The sequence below is a fragment of the Salmo trutta genome, chromosome 15, assembly GCF_901001165.1.
Source record: "Salmo trutta chromosome 15, fSalTru1.1, whole genome shotgun sequence".
Taxonomy (NCBI): domain Eukaryota; kingdom Metazoa; phylum Chordata; class Actinopteri; order Salmoniformes; family Salmonidae; genus Salmo; species Salmo trutta.
Window position 1 is genome coordinate 31,662,347 of NC_042971.1, and position 25,207 is coordinate 31,687,553.

At 42.6% G+C, this 25,207-nt stretch overlaps 1 protein-coding gene across 1 annotated transcript in view; it reads right to left on the reverse strand.

The window, feature by feature from the left end:
- Window positions 1-249: 249 nt before the first annotated feature.
- LOC115148821 (G protein-coupled receptor kinase 6) overlaps window positions 250-25,207 on the reverse strand; it is a 51,328-nt gene continuing 26,370 nt past the window's right edge. The window contains exons 4-16 of the mRNA XM_029691077.1: window positions 24,755-24,832; window positions 24,418-24,524; window positions 23,649-23,741; window positions 21,945-22,008; window positions 21,451-21,591; window positions 18,947-19,137; window positions 18,343-18,380; window positions 17,550-17,639; window positions 16,352-16,560; window positions 15,111-15,248; window positions 3,115-3,252; window positions 2,493-2,627; window positions 250-2,138 (exon numbers count right to left, since the gene is read on the reverse strand). Of these exons, the coding sequence (XP_029546937.1) occupies window positions 2,088-2,138; window positions 2,493-2,627; window positions 3,115-3,252; window positions 15,111-15,248; window positions 16,352-16,560; window positions 17,550-17,639; window positions 18,343-18,380; window positions 18,947-19,137; window positions 21,451-21,591; window positions 21,945-22,008; window positions 23,649-23,741; window positions 24,418-24,524; window positions 24,755-24,832 (1,473 nt within the window). The 3' untranslated portion in view covers window positions 250-2,087. The remainder of the gene's footprint in view (window positions 2,139-2,492; window positions 2,628-3,114; window positions 3,253-15,110; window positions 15,249-16,351; window positions 16,561-17,549; window positions 17,640-18,342; window positions 18,381-18,946; window positions 19,138-21,450; window positions 21,592-21,944; window positions 22,009-23,648; window positions 23,742-24,417; window positions 24,525-24,754; window positions 24,833-25,207) is intronic.

Genomic DNA, 25,207 nt, shown 5'->3' on the forward strand with positions numbered 1-25,207 from the left:
CTTATCTGTCTGTTTTCCCACGTATGAATGCGTTGCTCAATGCGCTATAGTGGTGAAGGCCAAAATCAATGGGGGGATACCTACAGGGGTCCTAAAATTCTAAATCACAGAGCTAAATGATCCATCATATGACTATCTTAAAACAATTCCATATGCTAGCTTAGTAGAACCCCCCGCCTACAGTTGTTTTCTTATAGTGGATATTGCGTTGAAGATCTGATGTTTCAAAGATACAAATTCAACATATTTTGAAAATTGGTTATTATGATGATATATTCCTGTGGTTGAAATAACAACAGTTGATAACTTTTTTCAAATCCAATGTATTTTCCACGTCACAATACGTTGACAAATTACGTTGAAACAACGCTGCCTTAACCAGTTTGTGCCAAGTGGGTACAGAGTCTAGTGGTTATGGTAACATTTGGACACGTGCGTACACACACACACACACACACAAAAAAACATCAGTGCATTGCAAGAAGAAAGTGTCAGAGGTGTTCCATGGATGCAGAGACAGACAGACAGAAGCCCTCCCTCTCACAGTGTGTAAGCCTGGCTCAGGAGCACATCGTAAAGAGAAATCATACTAATCTTACTTTCAGTCCTATTCTAGTTTCATGGTGGAACTGTTATTGTTGTTGTAACTTTACACTGGTAAAAAAAACATTGCAAAATAAACAAAAGTAGCATAACTTTACACTGTACAGTACGGTATAGACTGGAATGTAGGCAAGTTAATTTGAGAATCACATACAATAAAACATGATTTGATAATGAGAGACGGGGATGTTAGGAGGAGTTTGGGAGTCTCTTCCAATTTCCATCGGAGTGCTGCGCTTTACATTGAGATGGTTTGACCTCTCGGTGACCCCTCCCTTCCCCTTTGAACCTTCTTCCTCCTCTTCCTCAGTCTGATAGTCTCTGGTAAGGAGGGTTCAGAGGGTGATACCATAGTCCCATAGTCTGTCAGGGAGCTCAGTCCCTCAGTCCTATTATAGTCCCACATTTACAAGGAGAATCCCACTGAGTTACACGATGCAGAGAAACACATCAGCATGGCAAAGGAACACATGAGGTACAGCAGAGGGAGGGAGAGAGAGACGCAGCATGGTCTCAACCTACTTGACAGACAGCTTTGTTAGATTTTATAAAATATGGTAATTATATAGAGTACCATAAACCATCAAAGGAAACTTGAATGGGAAGGAATTAATCATAAAAAATATTTGGAGGATGAAAACAAACCGGTTTGGTCATAAGTGCATCGCTTAATTAAACTCAAGTGCTCTGTGACAAACGTGTAGCCATCTAGAGGATGTCATGGTAGAGGAAACGCAAGGCCATTCTCGGCTATCCACGTCTTACGAAAAAGGTCATTTCTTACAACTGAATTACCGTACTACAATGCAGTTTTTTTTTTGTCAATTCACTTCTCTAGCTCCTAATATGGTTGGGAACTAACATGCTTTCTACCTAAACTCAGATTCATAGGAAGACACACTTAGGACTTTAGAGGCGAGTGTCACAAATTATACACTTGTTTGCACTTACATATGCATTGTTAAGTCATATCTATTTGGTTTATATCAAGTGTCTCTAGATTGAACCCTAGAATGTACATAATGTATCACCTCATACCAAAAGTTCACCTTAGTCTTCAATTTCCTTTAAGCCTACAGTTCACAACATTCCTAATTTGATTGCCTAGAATTACATTAAGTAAATAAAAATAAAATATAAATATAAAAATAGTTGTGGACGTACACTTTTCATTCATCCCCCATTCAGAAACACTTAGCAATCTGAGCACGGCCAACACTTTTTAAAAGAGAAAGAAAATGAGAAAGAAAAGCTGACAACACTGTCAACAGATGGGGGGGTAACCACATAGCAGTGTTAGGCTTACCTGTTGTTGCCTCCTATGATGGGTTCTGAATAATGACCACATTTAAATGACATGGACTTTATGGCTATATACTGAAAATATACATTCCAATATTTATATAGAACTATCTTAAAGATACAAATGTGCAAAATTTGTAAACAAATGTGATCCTTGGTGTAGTCGGTAGGAGGGAGCTCAGTCACAGCCTGGTGGGCTCCTCGTCACTGTCGCTGCAGTTCCCACAACAGTCCTGACAGGGGGTGATACAGAACAGATTTATCAGGAGGCCCAATGAGAAGTTAATGAGGAAAACATTGGAGCATTGATAAGGAGACAGGACACCAATATGTAAGCTTCAGGAGCATGATATACTACAGTACCTATACTGCTCGGTGTGAGATCTTACACAGAGCATGGTGGGTGATATAGTACATAACAATGCTAAAATAGGTGTATTCTGGTTTATCAAAAAATCCCAGTAGTCCATAAGAATACATACACTTACAGCCAAAAACATACAGAGACCTATCAAAAATAAGATACAATGTAGAGTCAATGACACAAATAATACTGAGGCTTTGTTTAATAAGGTTGAGGAGCTCACCTGTCTCCCAAAGAGCCTCTGCAGCAGCCCTTGTTTAGGTGGTGGCGAGGGCTGTCCTCTCCAGTCCAGGTCCGGGGGAACTGTCCCGTCCGTGTGAAACACATTGAGCTCCTGAAAGCACTCAGACTCGATCATCTAGAAACAGAAGAAACAACATTGATCGCAACATCAAACCTAAAATCCATCGTTACACAGCTTCTTTGATAAAGGGGCATATCAGGGTAAAGGGGACTTTGAGATGCGTACCAAATGGGACCCTATTCCCTACATTGTGCCCTACTTTTGACCAGAGCCCTATGAGCCCTGGGCAGAAGTAGTGGACTACATAGGGAATATTTTGGGGCAGAAACCAAGTGTTTTTTTGCCAGGCTACTGACCAGCACATTAGTATGATAAAAGTGAAGGCCATCTTGATAGGACGGGGAAGTGAAAGCATCTAAATATAGAGCTCATTTGGCCAGTGTCTTTGTCGGACATAGCTGATAGGAAAATAATTGACTGACACTCTTCATCTTCGAAATGACTAAAAGTGTTTTAAAACGGGCTGATGACAAATCAAACTACGCCAGTCATTTTTGGTACAGGTTGCTTCCTTTTGGTGCGTGCGTGTGTGACCTCTGACCTCCATCTGCCAGGGGATGGACACGCTGCCTGTAGACACTTTACAGTAGAAGGAGTCATCTTTGGGCTCCAACTCCACCCCCTTGACTGTGGAGAACTGCTCGATGTCCAGCACGTCCTTACAGTAAATGGCCTGGGGCTGGGGAAGCAAACAACATTGTATGTCTACTGTATATCATGTGTTGCATGCACTGTACATTTATGTAATCATGTGCTCTGACAATGCCTTCTTACTTACTCTTGAGGGTATTAATAACGTCACATTTTGTGTTAAAGTGAAATTAAATCTGATTTAACACATTTTTTGTCAACAATCTACACAAAATACTCTGTCAAAGTGGAAGATTTGTTTTTTTAAAGATTAATGAAAAATACAACACTAATATACAAAAGTATGTGGACACCGCTTAAAATTAGCGGATTTGGCTATTTCAGCCACACCCGTTGCTGACAGATGTATAAAATCGAGCACACAGCCACGCAATCTCCATAGACAAACATTGGCAGTAGAATGGCTTTACTGAAGAGCTCAGTGACTTTCAATGTGACACCGTCACCTTTCCAACAAGTCAGTTCATCAAATTTCTGCCCTGCTAGAGCTGCCCCGGTCAGCTGTAAGTGCTGTTATTGTGAAGTGGAAACGTCTAGGAGCAACAACGGCTCAGCTGCGAAGTGGTAGGCCACACAAGCTCACAGAAAGAGACTGCTGAAGTGCAGAAAAATCATCTGTCCTCGGTTGCAACACTTACTACCGAGTTCCAAACCGCCTCTGGAAGCAACTTCAGCACAATAACTGTTTGTCGGGAGATTCATAAAATGAATTTCCATAGCCGAGCAGCTGCACACAAGCCTAATATCACCATGCACAATGCCAAGTGTTGGCTGGAGTGGTGTAAAGCTCGCCGCCACTGGACTCTGGAGAAGTGGAAACGCGTTCTCTGGAGTGATGCCAGGAGAACGCTACCTGCCTGTATAGTTTGGTGGAGGAGGAATAATGGTTTGGGGCTGTTTTTCATGGTTTGGGCTAGGCCCCTTAGTTCCAGTGAAGAGAAATCTTAACGCTACAGCATACAATGACATTCTAGACGATTCTTTGCTTCCAACTTTGTGGCAACAGTTTGGGGAAGGCCCTTTCCTATTTCAGCATGACAATGCCCCCGTGCACAAATGCAAGGTCCATACAGAAATGGTTTGTCAAGATTTGTGTGGAAGAACTTGACATCCCTAGCCGCGTCCTTAAAGCATGCGCAGACCAGCTGGCTGGTGTGTTTACGGACATATTCAATCAATCCCTATCCCAGTCTGCTGTCGCCACATGCTTCAAGATGGCCACCGTTGTTCTTGTTACCAAGAAAGCAAAGGTAACTGAACTAAATATCGCCCTGTAGCACTCACTTCTGTCATCATGAAGTGCTTTGAGAAACTAGTCAAGGATCATATCACCTCCACCCTACCTCTAACCCTAGACCCACTTCAATTTGCTTACCGACCCAATAGGTCCACAGACGATGCAATCGCCATCACACTGCCCTATCCCATCTGGAAAAGAGGAATACCCTATGTAAGAATGCTGTTCATTGACTACAGCTCAGCATTCAACACCATAGTACCCTCCAAACTCATCATTAAGCTTGAGACCCTGGGTCTCAACCCTGTCCTGTGCAACTGGGTCCTGGACCCCCAGGTGGTGAAGGTAGGAAACAACATCTCCACTCCGCTGATCCTCAACACTGAGGCCCCACAAGGGTGCGTTCTCAGCCCCCTCCTGTACTCCCTGTTCACCCATAACTGCGTGGCCATGCACACCTCCAACTCAATCATCAAGTTTGCAGACGACACAACAGTGGTAGGCTTGATTACCAACAACGACGAGACAGCCTACAGGGAGGAGGTGAGGGCCCTCGGAGTGTGGTGTCAGGAAAATAACCTCTCACTCAATGTCAGCAAAACAAAAGAGATGATTGTGGACTTCAGGAAACAGCAAAGGGAGCACCCCCCTATCCACATCAACGGGGCAGCAGTTGAGAAGGTGGAAAGTTAAGCTCCTCAGTGTTCATATCACAGACAAACTGAAATGGTCCACGCACACAGACAGTGTGGTGATGAAGGCGCAACAGCGCCTCTTCAACCTCAGGAGGCTGAAAAAATGTGGCTTGTCACCGAAAACCCTCACTAACTTTTACAGATGCACAATTGAGAGCATCCTGTCGGGCTGTATCACCACCTGGTACGGCAACTGCACCGCCCACAACTGCAAGGCTCTCCAGAGAATGGTGTAGTCTGCACAACGCATCACCGGGGGCAAGTTACCTGCCCTCCAGGACACCTACAACACCCAATGTCACAGGAAGGCAAAAAAGATCATCAAGGACAATAACCACCCGAGCCACTGCCTGTTCACACCGCTACCATCCAGAAGGCGAGGCCAGTACAGGTGCATCAAAGCTGGGACAGAGAGACTGAAAAACAGCTTCTATCTCAAGGCCATCAGATTGTTAAACAGACACCACTAGCACAGAGAGGCGGCTGCCTACCTACAGACTTGAAATCATTGGCCACTTTAATAAACGGAACACTAGTCACTTCAATGCCACTTTAAAAATGTTTACATATCTCACATTACTCATCTCATATGTATATAATGTATACTGTATCCTTCACCATCTATTCTTTACTATCTATTGCATCTTAGCCGCTCTGTCACTGCTCATCCATATATTTTATATTTATATATTCTTATCCCATTCCTTTACCAGATTGTGTGTATTAGGATTTGTTGTGGAATTGTTAGATACTGCTGGACTGTCGGATCTAGAAGCATAAGCATTTCGCTACACTCGCAATGACATCTGCTAAACATGTGTATTTGACCAATAAAATTTGATTTGATTTGACTAGCCTGCACAGAGCCCTGACCTCAACCCCATCGAACACCTTTGGGATGAATTGGAACGCTGGATCCGAGCCAGGCCTAATAGCCTAATAGGTGTCCACATACTTTTAGTCATGTACAATAATTAGATAAGTATTCACCCTCCTGAGTAACATGCTAGAAACACCTTTGGCAGTGATTACAGCTGTGAGTCTTCTAGGGTAACTATGAGCTTTGCACACCTGCACTGTGCAATATATATATCTATTATTTTCAACATTCTTCTTCAAGCTCTGTCAAGGTGTTAGGGGTCATGGCTAGACAGCTATTTTCAAGTCTTGCCATAAATGCCTGTGCCATTAAACCCCTACAACTCATCCAGAACGCCGCAGCCCGTCTGGTGTTCAACCTTCCCAAGTTCTCTCACGTCACCCCGTTCCTCCGCACACTCCACTGTCTTCCAGTTGAAGCTCGCATCTGCTACAAGACCATGGTGCTTGCCTACGGAGCTGTGAGGGGAACGGCACCTCCGTACCTTCAGGCTCTGATCAGGCCCTACACCCAAACAAGGGCACTGCGTTCATCCACCTCTGGCCTGCTCGCCTCCCTACCTCTGCGGAAGCACAGTTCCCGCTCAGCCCAGTCAAAACTGTTCGCTGCTCTGGCACCCCAATGGTGGAACAAGCTCCCTCACAACGCCAGGACAGCGGAGTCAATCACCACCTTCCGTAGACACCTGAAACCCCACCTCTAAGGAATACCTGGGATAGGATAAAGTAATCCTTCTAACCCCCCCCCCCCCCAAAAAAAATATATAGATGTACTATTGTAAAGTGGTTGTTCCACTGGATATCATAAGGTGAATGCAGGTGAATTTGTAAGTCGCTCTGGATAAGAGCGTCTGCTAAATGACGTAAATGTAAAATGTAAATGTAGATTTTTAAGCAGATTTAAGTCAAAACTGTAACTTAGCCACTCAGGAACATTCAGTCTTATTGGTAAATAACTTCAGTGCAGAGTTGGTCTTGTGTTGTAGGTTATTGTCCCACTAGAATGTGAATTTCTCTCCCAGTGTCTGGAGTAAAGCTGATTTTTTAAAAACCTTTATTTAACTAGGCAAGTCAGTTAAGAACAAATTCTTATTTACAATGACGGCCTACCAAAAGGCAAAAGGTCTCCTGCGGGGACGGGGGCTGGGATTAAAAATATTAAATACAAATATAGGACAAAACACACATCACGACGAGACACCACAACACTACATAAAGAGAGACCTAAGACAACAACATATCGTGGCAGCAACACATGAAAACACAGCATGGTAGCAACACAAGATGACAAGAACATGGTAGCAACACAACATGGCAGCAGCACAACACAAAACATGGTACAAACATTATTGGGCACAGACAACAGCACAAAGGGAAAGAAGGTAGAGACAACAATACATCACGCGAAGCAGCCACAACTGTCACTAAGAGTGTCCATGATTGAGTCTTTGAATGAAGAGATGTAGATAAAAGCGGTCCAGTTTGAGTGTTTTTTGTAGCTCGTTCCAGTCGTTAGCTGCAGCAAACTGAAAAGAGGAGTAACCCAGGGATGTGTGTGCTTTGGGGACCTTTAACAGAATGTGACTGGCTGAACGGGTGTTGTATGTGGAGGATGAGGGCTGCAGTAGATATCTCAGATAGGGGGGAGTGAAGCCTAATATGGTTTTATAAATAGGCATCAACCAGTCGGTCTTGCGACAGGTATACAGAGATGACCAGTTTACAGAGTAGTATAGGGCGCAGTGACGTGTCCTATAAGGAGCATTGGTGGCAAATCTGATGGCCGAATAGTAAAGAACATCTAGCCGCTCGAGAGCACCCTTACCTGCCGATCTATAAATTACATCTCCATAATCTAGCATGGGTAGGATGGTCATCTGAATCTGGGTTAGTTTGGCAGCTGGGGTGAAAGAGGAGCGATTACGATAGAGGAAACCAAATCTAGATTTAAACTTTGATATGTGCTGAGAGAAGTACAGTATACTGTCTAGCCCTAGTCCCAAGTACTTGTATGAGGTGACTACCTCAAGCTCTAAACCCTCAGCGGCAGTAATCTCACCGGTGGGGAGAGGGGCATTCTTCTGACCAAACCACATGACCTTTGTTTTGGAGGTGTTCAGAACAAGGTTAAGGGCAGAGAAAGCTTGTTGGACACTAAGAAAGCTTTGTTTTAGAGCGTTTAACACAAATCCGAGGAGGGGCCAGCTGAGTTTAAGACTATCATCTGCATATAAATGGATGAGAGAGCTTCCTACTGCTTGAGCTGTCTTGTTAACTAATGCAGGTTTTCAACTAGGATTTTCTTTTTATCCCAAAAAATTCCCCAGTCTTTGCCGACAACAAGCATACCCATATCATGATACAGCCACCATCATGCTTGAAAATAAGAAGGCAGTTACTCTGTGATGTGTTGTGTTGGATTTGCCCCAAACATAAGGCTTTGTATTTAGGCCTTGTTTTTTTGCAGTATTACTTTAGTGCAGTGGAATTCTTTTTCAGCGGGGACCCCATTTTTCACGGCAGAATTTCTGGGGACCCCATTTTTTTCACAATCATTTCTTGCGACCTCACCACACCCCAAATCTAATGACACAACCTTAAAATCTGTACATTTTCGATTTTTATATCAACAAGCTTAAATTCAGATAATTTTGATCTTATCAAAATGAAAAGAATCCAATAAATACATTTACTCAACAAAATTGCATTTACTCAACAAAATATATTCCCATACAATAATCAGTTTTCTTAATATTTTTTTGTAGTTGAAATTTTGCTGACCCCAAAGCAGTTCTCCTGTCGCGAACCCCGACTTTAATACCACTGCTTTGGAGAGACTGTTGGCGCCGACGGAGATGGCAGCATTGTGACTAGCTCTTAGGAAACTTTGCAGTATTTTGTTTTCTTATGTACTATTTTTTACGTTATTAGCTCAGGAAATGTTTTGTGTCATTACATACAGCCGGGAAGAACTATTGGATATTAGAGTGGTGGTAACTCACCAGAACTACCAGCATTATGATGTGAATGATATACCGCTTTCCTGGAAACAGGCTCAGATCCCCGTCATTTGCGTGAAGAGAAGGCGGAGATAAAGGGGCTGGAGGGCGGGCTGCCTTCTGAGAATTCGTAGGCGATCGAATAAACCCTCACTGCCTTCCATTCTGCTAGCAAACGTGCAATAATTGGAAAATAAAAATCGATGACCTATGCGGAAAACGGGACATTAAACTGCAATATCTTATGCTTCACGGAGTCGTGGCTGAACAACAACATTGTCAACATACAGCTGGCTGGTTATACGTTGTATCGGCAGGATAGAACAGTGGCGTCTGGTGGGGGCGGCAGACTATGTACAAGGGGCGGCAGACTATGCATTTTTGTAATAGCTGTTGCACAATATCTAAGGAAGTCTCGAGGTTTTGCTCGCCTGAGGTAGAGTATCTCATGATAAGCTGTAGATCACACTATCTACCTAGAGAGTTTATCTGTATTTTTTTGTAGCCGTCTACATACCACCACAGACTGATGCTGGCACTAAGTCCGCACTCAAAGAGCTGTATTCCACCATAAGTAAACAGGAAAACACTCACCCAGAGGCGGCGCTCCTAGTGGTGGGGGACTTTAATGCAGGGAAACTTAAATCAGTCTTACCAAATTTCTATCAGCATGTTAAATGTGCAACCAGAGGGAAAACAAACTCTGGACCACCTTTACTCCACACACAGTGACGCATACATTTGCAATTTGGCAAATCTAACAATAATTCTATCCTCCTGATTCCTGCTTACAAGCAAACATTAAAGCAGGAAGCGCCAGTGACTAGATCAATAAAAAATTTGCCAGATGAAGCAGATGCTAAGCTACAGGACTGTTTTGCTAGCACAGACTGGAATATGTTCCCGGGATTCCTCCGATGGCATTGAGGAGTACACCACATCAGTCATTGGCTTCATCAATAAGTGCATCGATGACATCATCCCCACAGTGACTGTACGTATATACCCCGACCAGAAACCATGGATTACAGGCAACATCCGCACTGAGCTAAAGGCTAGAGCTGCCGCTTTCAAGGAGGGGGACTCTAACCTGGAACTTTATAAGAAATCCTGCTATGCCCTCTGATGAACCATCAAACAGGCAAAGCGTCAATACAGGACTAGGATTGAATCGTACTACTCTGGCTCTGACGCTCGTCGGATGTGGCAGGGCTTGCAAACCATTACAGACTACAAAGGGAAGCACAGCCGAGAGCTGCCCAGTGACACGAGCCTACCAGACGAGCTAAACTACCTCTATGCTCGCTTCGAGGCAAATAACACTGAAACATGCATGAGAGCACCAGCTGTTCCGGGAAGTCTGTATGATCACGCTCTCCGCAGCCGATGTGATTAAGACCTTTAAACAGGTCAACATTCACAAGGCTGCAGGGCCAGACGGACTACCAGGACGTGTACTGCGAGCATGACCAACTGGCAAGTGTCTTCCCTGACATTTTCAATCTCTCCCTGCTCGAGTCTGTAATACCAACATGTTTTAAGCAGACCACCATAGTCCCTGTGCCCAAGAACACTAAGGTAACCTGCCTAAATGACTACCGACCCGTAGCACTCACGTCTGTAGCCATGAAGTACTTTGAAAGGCTGGTCATGGCTCACATCAACACAATTATGCCAGAAACTCTAGACCCACTCCAATTTGCATACCGCACCAACAGATCCACAGATGATGCAATCTCTATTGCACTCCACACCTGGACAAAAGGAACACTACCATTCAAAAGTTTGGGGTCACTTAGAAATGTTCCTGGTTTTTAAAGAAAAGCAAATTTTTTGTCCATTAAAATAACATCAAATTGATTACAAATACAGTGTAGACAGTGTTAATGTTGTAAATGACTATTGTAGCTGGAAACGGCAGATTTTTTATGGAATATCTACATAGGCGTATAGAGGCCCATTATCAGCAACCATCACTCCTGTGTTCCAATGGCACGTTGTGTTAGCTAAGCCAAGTTTATCATTTTAAAGGGCTAATTGATCATTAGAAAACCCTTTTGCAATTATGTTAGCATGCTGAAAATGGTTGTTCTGATTAAAGAAGCAATAAATCTGGCCTTCTTTTGACTAGTTGAGTATCTGGAGCATCAGCATTTGTGGGTTCGATTACACAAAATGGCCAGAAACAAAGGACTTTCTTATGAAACTCGTCAGTCTATTCTTGTTCTGAGAAATGAAGGCTATTGCATGCGAGAAATTGCCAAGAAACTAAAGATCTCGTATAGCGCTGTGTACTACTCTCTTCACAGAACAGCGCAAACTGGCTCTAGCCAGAATAGAAAGAGGAGTGCGAGGCCCCGGTGCACAACTGAGCAAGAGGACAAGTACATTAGTGTCTAGTTTGAGAAACAGACGCCTCACAAGTCCTCAACTGCCAGCTTCATTAAATAGAGGCGACTCCGGGATGCTAGCCTTCTAGGCAGAGTTGCAAAGAAAAAGCCATATCTCAGACTGGCCAATGAAAAGAAAAGATTAAGATGGGCAAAATAACACAGACACGGACAGAGGAACTCTGCCTAGAAGGCCAGCATCCTGGAGTCGCCTCTTCACTGTTGACGTTGAGACTGGTGTTTTGCGGTACTAGTTCATGAAAATGTCAGTTCAGGACTTGTGAGGCGTCTGTTTCTCAAACAAGACATTATACTCTTTGCGTCAGACTCATTAAAGAACAAATCTACATCTAGGTCGAGGTGAGTAATCGCTGTTCTGATATCCAGAAGCTATTTTTGGTCATAAAAGAAGGTAGAATCAACATTATGAACAAAATAAGTTACAAACAATGCGAAAAAACACACACAATAGCACAATTGGTTTGGAGCCCGTAAAACGGCAGCCATCCCCCCTCCGGCACCATTCTTCAGGTTGACACTACAAGATCTGTACACCTGTATTTGGGGATTTTCTCCCATCCTTCTCAAAGTCTGTCAGTTTGTATTTCCCCACTAAGAGGTTATGAAATTGTGAAAATTATAATGCCCTTTAAGTGTAAGAGCAGTTTGTAAAGACCACCTGAAATTGAATCCTGTTTTGGTGGGACGGAGTTTTGGCCTGCCTGGCGACTTCACCAGGCAGTGTAAGTTAATAGACCAATAAAAGTTTCCAATAACAGCTTGTTTTCAGATTCTATATCCCTCCCATAATCTTGTCCAATTAATCCCTTCAATCAGACCACTCGCAGCCAGGTCTGGCAAAATTCTTGCTTGAGATATTGCTCTTTGATAAGAAGCTATTTTCGTCTCTTTTTAACCATTTAAAAAAACAATGTAAGGTACTTAATTGTTACCCAGAAATTATTTGATACCGAGATAGAAACAGCTGCCTTTAAAGAGATATTCAATGACTGATTTGATCTACCAATCACTGCCCTTTGAGGCTTCCAAAAAGCTCTCTGGTCTTTGTAGTTGAGTCTGTGCTTGAAATGCATTCAGACTCTTTGACTTTTTCCACATTTTGTTATAGCCTTATTATACAATTGATTCAATATTTTTTCCCCTCATCGATCTACACACAATACCCCATCATCACAAAGCAAAAACAGTTTTTCTGAAATTTTTGGAAATGTATTTAAAAAAAACCCTGATATTACATTTACATACATATTCAAACCCTTTACTCAGTACTTTGTTGAAGCACCTTGGCAATGATTACAGTCTCTTGTCTTCCTGGGTATGACACTACAAGCTTGGCACACCTGTATTTGGGGAGTTTCTCCCATTCTTCTTTGCGGATCCACTCAAGCTGTCAGGTTGGATGGGAGCGTCACTGCACAGCTATTTTCAGGTCTCTCCAGAGATGTTAGATCGGGTTCAAGTCCGGGCTCTGGCTGGGCTACTCAAGGACATTCAGAGACGTGTCTCGAAGCCACTCCTGCATTGTCTTGGCTGTGTGCTTAGAGTCATTGTCCTGTTGGAAGGTGAACCTTTGCTCCAGTCTAAGGTCCTGAGTGCTCTGGAGCAGGTTTCCATCAAGGATCTCTCTCTCTACTTCGCTGCCATGTTCGCTACAGACGTGACGCTTGGCATTCAGGCCAAATAGTTAATTTTTTAAATTTTATTCAACCTTTATTTAACTAAGCAAGTCAGTGAAGAACAAATTATTATTTACAGTGACAGCCTACAACAGCCAAACCCGGCAATCTTGGATTCATCAGACCAGAGAATCTTGTTTCTCATGGTCTGAGAGTCCTTTAGGTGCCTTTTGGCAAACTCGAATTGGGCTGTCAATGTGCCATTTACTGAGGAGCAGCTTCCGTCTGGCCACTCTACTATTAAGGCCTGATTGGTGGAGTGCTGCAGAGATGGTTGTCCTATCTCCACAGAGGACATCTGGAGCTCTGTCAGAGTCACCATCGGGTTCTTGGTCACCTCCCTGACCAAGGCCCTTCTCCCCCAATAGCTCAGCTCTAGGAAGTCTTGGTGGTTCCAAACTTCTTCCATTTAAGAATTATGGAGGCCACTGTGTTCTTGGGGACCTTCAATGCTGCAGAATTCTTTTGGTGTTCTTCCCCAGATCTGTGCCTCGACACAATCCTGTCTCAGAGTGCAACAGACAATTTCTTCGACCTGTTGGGTTCTGAGAATATGAAAATATACTTATTCATGTCACTGATGGAGTGCTGAGGTTTAGAGGGTTTTTACATCAGAGTGAATGGTTATCTCTAGGAGCCAGATGGCTTTGGAATGTGCTGGGTGGACAGGAGGAAGACACAGGATTGCTATAGGGATTGCTATAGGGGAAACGGGTGGACATCTGTGGATTAGGCAAATGAGGGGTTGAGGTCAGGTCAGATCCCGTTAAGGGAGAAATTATGGTTTATTACCCTATTACTTCGTCTTCCTGTCTAACCATAATAGATGTAAGGATTGGAGAGAAGGAGGAGTGCCTAAATTGGAGTATATATACACTTGTGGTGGTGGAAACATGTTGTCTGAATGCAGCTATATTGACCCTCTGGGCAGAATAAACTTGGTTAAGCTTTCATAATGTCCGTTGAGTGTTTTACTCTTAGAATTAGAACCTAACAGACCTCATGGCTTGGTTTTTCCTATGACATGCACTGTCAACTGTGGGACCTTATATAGACAGGTGTGTGCTCAATTTTGAGTCTCATAGCAAAAGGCCTGAATACTTATGTAAATAAGGTAGTGTCATATCCAAGAAGACTCGAGGCTGTAATCGCTGCCAATGGTGCTTCAACAAAGTACTAAGTAAAGGTTCTGAATACTTATGTAAATATCAGATTTTCTTTTATAAATGTGCACAAATTTCAAAAAAGCAGTTTTTGTCTGTAGATTGAGGCAAAATATATATATTTTATCCATTTGTAACATAACAAAATGTGAAAAAAGGAAAGGGGTCTAAATACTTTACGAATGCATATGCCATTTAGTAACCGCTTTTATCCAAAGTGACTTGGGGTCATGCGGGACCTTAGAGATGTTGTATGTATGGCGGACAGAGTTATTTAATTTGTAAAAAAATATATATTTTCACTTTTAAGGGATACTTTGGGATTTTCTCAATGAGGCCATTATCTACTTCCCCAACTCGTGGATACAATTTATGTGTCTGTGTCCAGTATGAAGGAAGTTAAAGGTAGTTTTGCAAGCCAATGCTAACTAGCATTAGCGCAATGACTGGAAGTCTATGGGTATCGGCTAGCAGACTTAAAAATGGTATCCACAAGTTCAACTGACTCTGGGGAAGTAGATAAAGGGCCTCATTGTACAAATCCTGAAGTTTCCCTTTGACATTATGGAGTATTTTGTATAGATCAATGACCGAATTACATCTATTTCAATCCTACTTTGTAACGCACTAAACACATGCGTGCACACATGCAATCACATCAAGTGGAGGCAGCTCATTCATTCTACCATATAAAGACAAAAAGGCTAGATGTTTCATGTCATGACAACGTCACTACATGTGTCACTCTTGGAATCTATCTAAATGATGCATTATGGCGGATGACGTCTGTACAGTGAACAGATTGGACCACAGTGTGTTTCCTTACATCAGGGGTGAAGGGGGCCTTCAGCCTGCCAGCCTTCAGCCTTTTAAAGTTGATGGATCGGAAGATGTGGTGGGCCTTCACCTCCGTAGCACCCTCCCCCTGGCAGCCCAGCCTCTCACTGGGCTCTTTGGCCAGCAGCTGGGCGGAGAGAAGAGTGAGAGATAGCAGTGTTACTAAGCAACAAAGTAAATATGTTATACTGTTAAACTGATAAATGATTAACTGATCTGCTGTATAAACCCTGTCGGTAATAGATAGACCCTGTTGCGACCCTGCCTACCTGTGGGGAAAACAACCTGTGGTTACCTAGGTTACCCCATTGGCTCACAGAAAAAACGTTTCAAACCAATTTTCTTGTCTACTTGTTTTAGTTCATTACAAAACTACATTTAAAGAAAAGTGTGTCTAAAGATTCAACATTACCTGCTCACTAGCATTCTCCCTACTTATAAAAACGTAATATTGTACGGCTTCCCTCATGCGCCTTTTCATGACGATGCTAGCAGCCACTTAAGTGAGTGAGTGTTAGTTAGCTACCGACCGGAACATTAAGCTAGCCAAGACCAACAACACAAACAAACGGACTATACCGCTACAAGTAGTGAGTGGAGTTACAAACGGGCTGTACTTAACAAGTTAAATGTCTCACCTGTGATTAAATGTTTTCCACACACACATAGCTACGTGTAGCCTACGCATCCCCACATTTCCCACACCGAAAAGCCTCAAGCCACAGGGCTCTTCTCGCAGGCTCCATTTCCCTACATGAGAGCATTGCGAACTGTGGGTTGGGATTTTTGACCTGGCTTCATGTACATTTGAACAACACAGCAGCTTCTCGGCATATTTTGTTGTTTCTGTATAACATCGACGACGAAGTTGCCTCTTACAATGGGGGTCAATAGGAAAGAATGTTGGTTTTCCCCAATTTATGGGTATGGTCGAGGAGAATTCCTTATTATTATGTGGATACTGACTGGGACTATGTGTTTGGAGTTAGTTTTCAAATCATCAAAGACAACCTTCTGTGCTTATATTAGAAGTCATAAAAAACCTGAATAAAAGCGTCCTTCATGCACGTACGTCACGAATGCAAATTTTTTGATAACATGACGCTGCCTTCACAAATAAAAGTCACTACTATAAAGATATATTTTGATATGCAAAGCAAATGCCTGTGCCAACAGACAAAGCATGATCTCATGTTGTTGATAATATGAAGAGGTACTGTAGTCTGGTACCATTTTGCAGAGGGACTTGGTGTCCTCTGAGAACTTGTCTGAGTACTCCTCCTCCACGTCTCTGACTAGCCTCTCCACGTCCTCACGTTTGATTTTCTTCTTGCGCTGCTGGAAGGGAGACTGGCCCTCGATCATCTCATACAGCAGACAGCCCAGCGCCCACCAGTCTGGGCTGAATGTGTAGCGCTCATTCTTAACCACCTCCGGAGCTGACACACACACACACACACACACACACACGTATGCGCACACAAACAGACACATGATTACAAATAATTTTAGAAGCATTTACGTAGTACTTATGACTTTATGAATGTCTTGTTCATTTATACTGAACAAAAATATAAAACACAACAATTTCAAAGATTTTACTGAGTTACAGCTCATATAAGGAAATCAGTCAATTTAAATAAATTCATTAGGCCCTAATCTATGGATTTCACATGACTGGGCAGGGGGGCAGTCATGGGTGGGCATAAGAGGGCACAGGCCCACCCACTTGGCATCCAGGCCCTACCACTGGGGAGCCAGGCCCAGCCAATCAGAATACGTTTTTCCCCACAAAAGGGCTTTATTACAGACAGAAATACTCCTCAGCACAACCCCAGCACCCCTCAGACGATCCCGCAGGTGAAGCCGGATGTGGAGATCAAGGTCTAGCGTGGTTATACGTTGTCTGCGGTTGTGAGGCCGGTTGGACGTACTGCCAAATTCTCTAAAACGAGACTGGATGCAGCTTATGGTAGCAACAGCTCTGGTGGACATTCCTGCAGTCAGTATGCCAATTGCACTCTCCCTCAAAATTTGAGACATCTGTGGCATTGTGTTCTGTGACAAAACTGCACATTTTAGAGTGGCCTTTTATTGTCCACAGCACAAGGTGCATCTGTGTAACGATCATGCTGTTTGATAAGCTTCTTGATATGCCACACCAGTCAGGTGGATGGATTATCTTGGCAAAGGAGAAATGCTCAATAACAGGGATGTAAAGAAATTTGCACAACATTTGAGAGAAATAAGCTTTTTGTGCGTATGGAACATTTTGGGGATTTTTTATTTCAGCTCATGAAACATGGGACCAACCCTTTACATGTTGAGTTTATATTTTTGTTCCGTGTATATTGGTACTGTTCATTATACAGTACAGGAACAGAATCTGAAAAAAACATGTTGAATATCTTTTGTTGAATGTACTTACCCATGTACCCAACAGTGCCAACCCGACCCTTGATAGTCTCTCCCTCGGGCACGTGGACAGCCAAGCCCAGGTCTGATATCCGGATATGGCCTAAAGGAACACAACACACACTGTGTTACAGTGCCTAATGCTGGAACAGTTAACCTTATGTCATATGACATGCTATCCCCACAGACGATGCATATCAATGGAGATCCCCGGGTACGGCCAATCACGACACAACAAGACACATACAGTATTACATAGCATACACCCCTCAATCCGATGTCATTTGACAGGCTATCTCCAGTCTGGAGTCTGGACAAGAGACTGTATATCAATAGAGGGCTTCCTTTAGTCAAAGCAGATCTCATGAAAGCCACGTACTGTGGAAACCTTATCTATGTTGTTTTGCTAAAGAGCACCATTCAGTGGTAGCAGGCTTCACTGACAACCTTGAGAAAGCAGGAGACCCCATCTTGAGACAAGTCTTTTCATAGACAATTTGCTCCCTCTATTGGTGAATAACAGAATGGCAGGCTTGGTTCACACAAGCAGTAAGATCTGGCTACAGAGAGCTACAGAGTGTGTGCAGGCTTTTGTTCCAGCCCATCACTAACACACCGGATCTATTAATCATCAAGACCTTGATTAGTTGAATCAAGTGTTTTAAAGTAGTGCTCAGCTGGAACAACAAGGTATGCAGGCTATTGTTCCAGGACCATGGTTGGTCTCCAAGACCAGGGTTGGTCCATTAGAATATTTATTTACTTGTATACAAGTGGGCATTCATATTATTGCTATCTCTACTCACCATGGTCGTCCAATAGTATGTTCTCAGGCTTCAGGTCCCTGGAAGAAAAGAGAAATACCAGGAGTTATGAAACTAAGAACTAACTTCTATTGCCTCCAACAGCATTGTGAGCAGCTAAGAGACAGATTTACAAAACTTTGACAAGCTCTCCATCGCTCCTTCTCTCTTTGTTTCTCTCTACATCTTGATATCTATTGTTCTCCCTCTCTCCCCCCCTTTCTTTCAATCTGTCTTGCTAGCCATCATTCTCCCTCTCCCTCTCGAAAACATGAAGCGCTCTCTCTTTCTCTCCATCCGCCCTTGTAAGCTGATACTTGTGTAAACACTAAATATGCTCCATAAAGTTCCTGCAGCCTAGTAAGTAGAAAGCTGAGTACCTGCTAAACCATTCCCTTAGAACAGCCTTGTGTGTGTGTGTGTGTGTGTGTGTGTGTGTGTGTGTGTGTGTGTGTGTGTGTGTGTGTGTGTGTGTGTGTGTGTGTGTGTGTGTGTGAGAGTGTTTGTATATATGTGCCTGTGTGTGCGCATTTGTATATATGTGCCTGTGTATGTGTGCGCATGTGTGTGTGTGTGTGAGTGAGAGAGACTATGTGTGCAGCCTCACCTGTAGACGATCCTCTCTCTGTGCAGGTCCTCCAGGCCACAGGCCAGCTCGGCAGAGTAGAACACAGCCCTCTTCTCCTCGAAGCCGGCGTCTCCCATGTGGTAGATGTGGAACTTGAGGTCTCCCCCGTTCATCAGGGTGAGCACCAGACACAGAGCGTCCTTTGTCTCATAGGCGTACGCTAGACTCACCTCCATGAGAGACAGACAACACGGTCATATTCATTAGGCACCAAACAAAAAGAAAACAGACAAACAGGGAGGGACTACCTGAACTTGTCCAAGAAGCGCTTGTTTTTGCTACATTCTGTTATGGTGTGCCCTAATGAATACGACCCTGGGCTTAGAGACCATTTTGAAGTTATGAGTTAAGAGAAGGAGAGGAGTGTGTGTGGGAAACAGAATGAACATCTAAGTCCACTTTTGGCCAGAACATTGGATCACCGACTGATGGATGTCCAAATAAAATAAGTGTAAAATGGGTTGTGTGGGGTCACTTGAAATGAAAACAAACCCCACTGATCCAAACCCTGATGTTATCTTTTAATTACTAGTGTTGTTTTTATTATTATTATTATTATTATTATTACGAGCCAGCACACAGTCGTCTCGAAGAGCCATCTAGACTCAACTGGTCAAAAGTGTTTATGTTGCGGTCAACAGAGTAAGTGGTGCAGCATAATATATGAATGTAGATCATGTACTGTATACATTAAATATATTACATATACTGTACATACAGATAGGATTTTTAGCCCAATTTTAGATTTTTTTCAAACTTATGGGCGAGTCAAGATCTATTTTGTTCAACTTTTCTTCAAATAAGCTTTGTTGGACAATTTAAGGTCAATACACTGCATTTCAAACAGTTAGGAATAACATAATGTAATCTAAATCAGGGTTTGAAAAATTATACCTAGGCTAAATATAAGCCTTCCACAAACACAAGACCTACTAATAATTACATTATTTTATCAAAATATACTGAACAAAAATATAAACGCAACATGTAAAGTGTTGGTCCGATGCTTTATGAGCTGAAATAAAAGATCCCTGAAATTTTCCATCCACACAAAAAGCTTATTTCTCTCAAATTTTGTGTAAAAATGTGTTTACATCCCTGTTAGTGAGCATTTCTTTTTTGCCAGGATAATCTATCCATCTGACTGGTGTGGCATTTCAAGAAGTTGATTAAACAGCATGATCATTACACAGGTGCACCTTGTGATGGGGACAATAAAATGCCACTCTAAAATGTGCAGTTTTGTCACAGAACACAATGCCACAGATGTCTCAAGTTTTGAGAGAGCGCAATTTAATGTTAATTTCTCTACCATAATGTCGTTTTAGAGAATTTTGCAGTACGTCACACAGGCCTCACAACCACATACCACGTTTTACCATGCCAGCCCATGATTTCCATATCCGGCTTCTTCACCTGCGGGATCGTCTGAGACCAGCCACCTGGACAACTGATGAAACTGAGGAGTATTTCTGTCTTTAATAAAGCCCTTTTGTGGGGAAAAACCAATTATGATTGGCTGAGCCTGGCTCCCCAGTGGGTATATTCTTGTTCGGTATAATTTAACATGCTTTTTTTGCAATAATCACTGATCTGGCTTTCATGTCTGTCGATGAAAATGTATTTTTTGTTACAAATTTAACCAGAACCATGGACATCCACTAATAATGACCAACTACTTGTAGCAGGCATTATAGAAAATGAACACAGATCTCAAACAATCTCTAGTGAGTAGCCAGCTAATCTTTGTATTTCAAGTCTAGCCAACTTGGATCTATATGCTTGCTAACAAGGTAGAACAGCTAAACTATTATGAACACATGCTCCTGTCCGTCTCCAACTGTTTGAACAACAGCCTGTTCACTTTGTTTAGATGTTGAAATCAAGTGGCCAACCTGGATAAGATGCTTACTTCTCAGAATGAGAACAGTTGCCAATTCCTTATATAAATGCTTATTTTTATGCTCATTGCACATTTATTAAACACAGACTAGAGAGCTAGCACATAATAGTATGTAGCTAAAAATGCTGCTTACTGTAGTGCAGAAACTGAGCATTCATTTTGCACAATCATGCTCATTGATAACTCCCGTTTTAGTAGGGTCTATTCTACATTTTGGAAGTTGAGACATAAAAAGGGTATAATTAGAAGGGCAATCGACCAAACCTCAAATGCAAATAGCGAGTTGAAACTGTTTGTTGTCAGGCAGGAAGAAGTGATCTTTTATCTTTGTTGCTGTGAGTGGCAAGGGGCGGGGCTTGGTGTCTGTGTGAGTGGGAAGGTGCACAGTGCACACAGCACAGAACGAGCGAAGGAGACGAGGCCAAATAAAAACCTAGAGACTTGCGATAAAGGCATTTGGAACATTGCGCTAAAACGTATATTCAAATTAATTTGATATATCGCACAACCCTACATACAGTGCATATCTTATACATACGTGACAAATGGTAGGCGGTAAGTAGGTAGCTCGAATACTTACAACAAACCTACTGTTGACTTTCTCTAGAATCTGCTTCTCGTTCAAGGCCATGGACTCTCCTTTCCTCTTCTTAATCCTCTTCTTCTCCAACTTCTTACACGCGTACATCTTTCCTGTGGCTCGCACCTGGCAAGCACACACCTGACGAGAGAAGTGGATGAGAGAGAGAAAGGGAGAGGGGGGGGGTCAAGAGAAAAGTGATGAACACCCCATTGCAATGTCTACTCTTTAACCCAGTAATTACAATGTAATGGTGGCATGACCCATTTCACACCACAAGATGACACCAGTTAAATGGCAGTTATTTCCCAAAAACACAGTTTATAATTTTATAGGCCCATCAAATTACATCCAGACTGAGATCCTTGTTGGACCTTGTTGATCATTTACAAGTTGACGAAGAGACTAACTTTATTTCTCATTATCCACTTCTAAAATCTCATTCTAATTGAAAGGATGCTTTAGTTAAAGAGAGAAACAGAGAGAGTCCTTACCTCACCAAAGCCTCCCTTTCCTAATACCCTGTACTGTCGGAATGTGTTCTTGGTGACTGGCTGCCTATGAGGACACAGAGAAGAGGGTCAATACAATAGAAAACAACACAACGTTATTGTCCAACGTGGGGGAAATTTGCTCAACTTCATGGACATACACTGACTGTACAGCAGCAATGCACAGGAACATACACATCTGACTTTGTAAGTTAACGGCTTGACCATTACACTTTAACAATGTTTTTGCTTTAAAAAATACTATTCAGTCAAATGTTCTGTTTTATCTTGTAGAGAAAGACTTGAGTTTGGCCCAGCACCAAAGACAAGATGAGACAACTTGCTTAAGGCCTTTAACAAGTGTTGGCATATTTACTGTGAGTCAAAGGATACGTCGCAAATGGCACTCTATTCCCTACATAGTGCACTACTTTTGACCAGAACTCTATGGGCCCTGGTCAAAAGTAGTGCACTAAAGGTGCCATTTACGAAACAGCCCAGTGATGAAAGTGTGTGGGTAAACTTAATCTATGACTATTATGGGAAGGGCATTGCACAAGCCTTGCCTCTCTGCTAGGCTGATGTGTGGAGACATGTTCTGTTTGCAAACGTAAATAAATATAGAGACCATTCCATGTATGATAGGCCTGCTGGGCTAAAGGTCTTCAAATGGCCCATATAGGACCAGACGGAGAGAAAGTATTACACCAGTTAAGGTCTCTGCACTGGCTGCCTGTGAGTTTTAGAATACATTTTAAGATTCTTCTATTGGTTTTTAAAATCAATCCATGATTGTGCACCCCAATATATGTCAGACATGAGTTTAAGTTATGTACCCAGTAGGTCTCTCAGGTCCTCTGGCACTGGGCTTTTAACTATCCCAAAGCCTAGGACCACGAGGCAGGGAAAGGCAGCCTTTAGTTATTATGCCCCCAGCATCTGGAATAGCCTGTCAGAGAACCTGAGGGGTGCCGAAACTGTGGACATACTTATATGAGATCTTAAAACATACCTTTTTAGCTTTGCTTTTGCTTAGGGTGCTTTTTGGTCGTTCAGTTTCTATTGTTATTCTTTTGCTTTTCATCCTCTTATGTTAATTGTGTAGTAAATATTTCACTTTAGTTTTTTCCTGTGAAGCCCATTGTGTAGCATTGCATGTCTGAAATGTGCTGTATAAATAAAGCTTGATTTGAAGTATGAGTATGAATGTAAACAAAACCAAAAGTGTAGGTTATACAGTACATCACAATGCCACTATCCTGAACACTATCAATTGCTTCATAACTTTGTATGTGCGTTGTGTAGAGCTTATAACAAATACTTTTGTAACAAAGCTCTTAACGGTAAACTGGCCTAAAAACCTATGAGACCAAGTTGAGGAACAGTTGATAAGAATAACTCCAGATAGGAGGAAACCTTGAGAGACGCTAATATATATATATATATAAAAATCCCATCAATAGGAGAATTAACAGCAGAGCATATCAAAAACACAGCCCCATTGAGAGTTGAGGAGTACACGTGACTAGGAGGATACTATGGAGCGGTGTGAAGTTACCGTAACATGTAATCACTCGTGCTGTGTTGAGGTGAGGTTCTCAGGCTGATAAGAGTGTGTGTGTGCTCATAAGTGTGGGAAGCAGCAAAAGGGTGTGTGAGTATGTCATTTTCACTTTGATTTCAAGTTCAACTAGTAGGCTACCATACCTCTCCAGCCACTTCCACTGCAGGAATCGGTTATAGTACATGCTGTCGAGGTAGTCTGCAAAGGGAGCCACACTCAGGTAGTCATGGATCAGTCTACAACAGAGGACAGAGAGACAGAACACATTCAGAACACATACAGCCCACTACATGACCTAAACAGGAAATACTCTGGTCCCTCCCTAAGGCCTTGAGTTTTTTCTGGTCAGGTCACATGGCCAAGAAAATCTCCAGGCCCTACACATGTACCATGCTGCTATGCCATGGGCCCATCTCTCTGTCTACTATTCCCCAAACATCAGTTCACATCTAAACATTAATAAACCCCAACCAGATGGAAGAATGACATAAAGAGTCTGTTCATGTTGTTGGAACAGTTGTGAGAATGTTCTAGAATATAAATGTTGCTGAATGGAATGGCGGGTGATTGAAGTTGCTAGGGTTGATTGATTAGAACCATTTTCATCAGCTGCCACACACACTCAATGCTGTTGACACGCCCATACAACAAGTGTGAACAACTGTTCACAGGATGTTGCACAATGTAGGAGACAATTTAAAGGAAAACTCAGAAATTCTGCCTCTTGGCATATTTTATCACTGAAAATGTCCCTTTATTCTTAACTGGCTTCCTTCGTTGAATAATGGTGTGATGATCATTAAAAAAAAAAGAAAAATCTACCTTTTCCAATCTTGAATATATCCCATATGCTAAGTAAGTATTGATGTTAGTTTATTCTCTGTGACTGGGTTTCTGTGTTAACAGACTCACTTGGTGCACTCGTTGAAGAGTTCTTTACAGGGCTCCTGCTCCTGCTCCAGTCTCTCTGTAAACTGACCCATCATTTCCTCCCCCAACTCCGGGACATGATCCTCTGACTACAGGGGGATGGAACACAATACAGTGTGAATTTCATATATATGACATCATAGGCCCAGATTAAGCCCTCTCCTGAATGAAAAAGCATGCTCGATGGAGTCTCTTAATTGAAATAGATTTTTAGACCGTGAATAGTTTTAATCTGGGTCCGGGTAACCACACGTCACCATTATTGAATATTTGACATCAAATCACTCATTGGCTGAAAATAGGGGTTATTCTACTGTACCTTTGGGCTGAAGTACTTGTCTAGGAGCTCCTGAGCACACTCCCTCCTCTTCTCATCTGGACTGACCTCATACTCTGCCTGTTGGGGGAAGAAACAGTAACTTACATCATTCAAACGCTCGCACACCTGCTCTAACAGGTCAGTTCTACTATTTCCACATAACAGTAGCCTACAATCTAGCACTTTCTGTACAGCCTCTGATGGTACCACATCACTGCAACCACAGGGTCGTGTTCAGTAGGCACGCAGCCGTAGAACACTATTTGAAACGGAAGAGATACTACCTGAGTATGTTCATTAAACAAGTTTAATATGCATACTGAACACAACCCAGTCCTACTGTAAGTAGTGCATCCCTTCACTAAGGCACAGTTCTACAGAACCACACGCCTGGGTCCCACTCCCAAAATCATTTTTATTTTAATATCTCTCTGTGTTGTTGATTCCTGAATC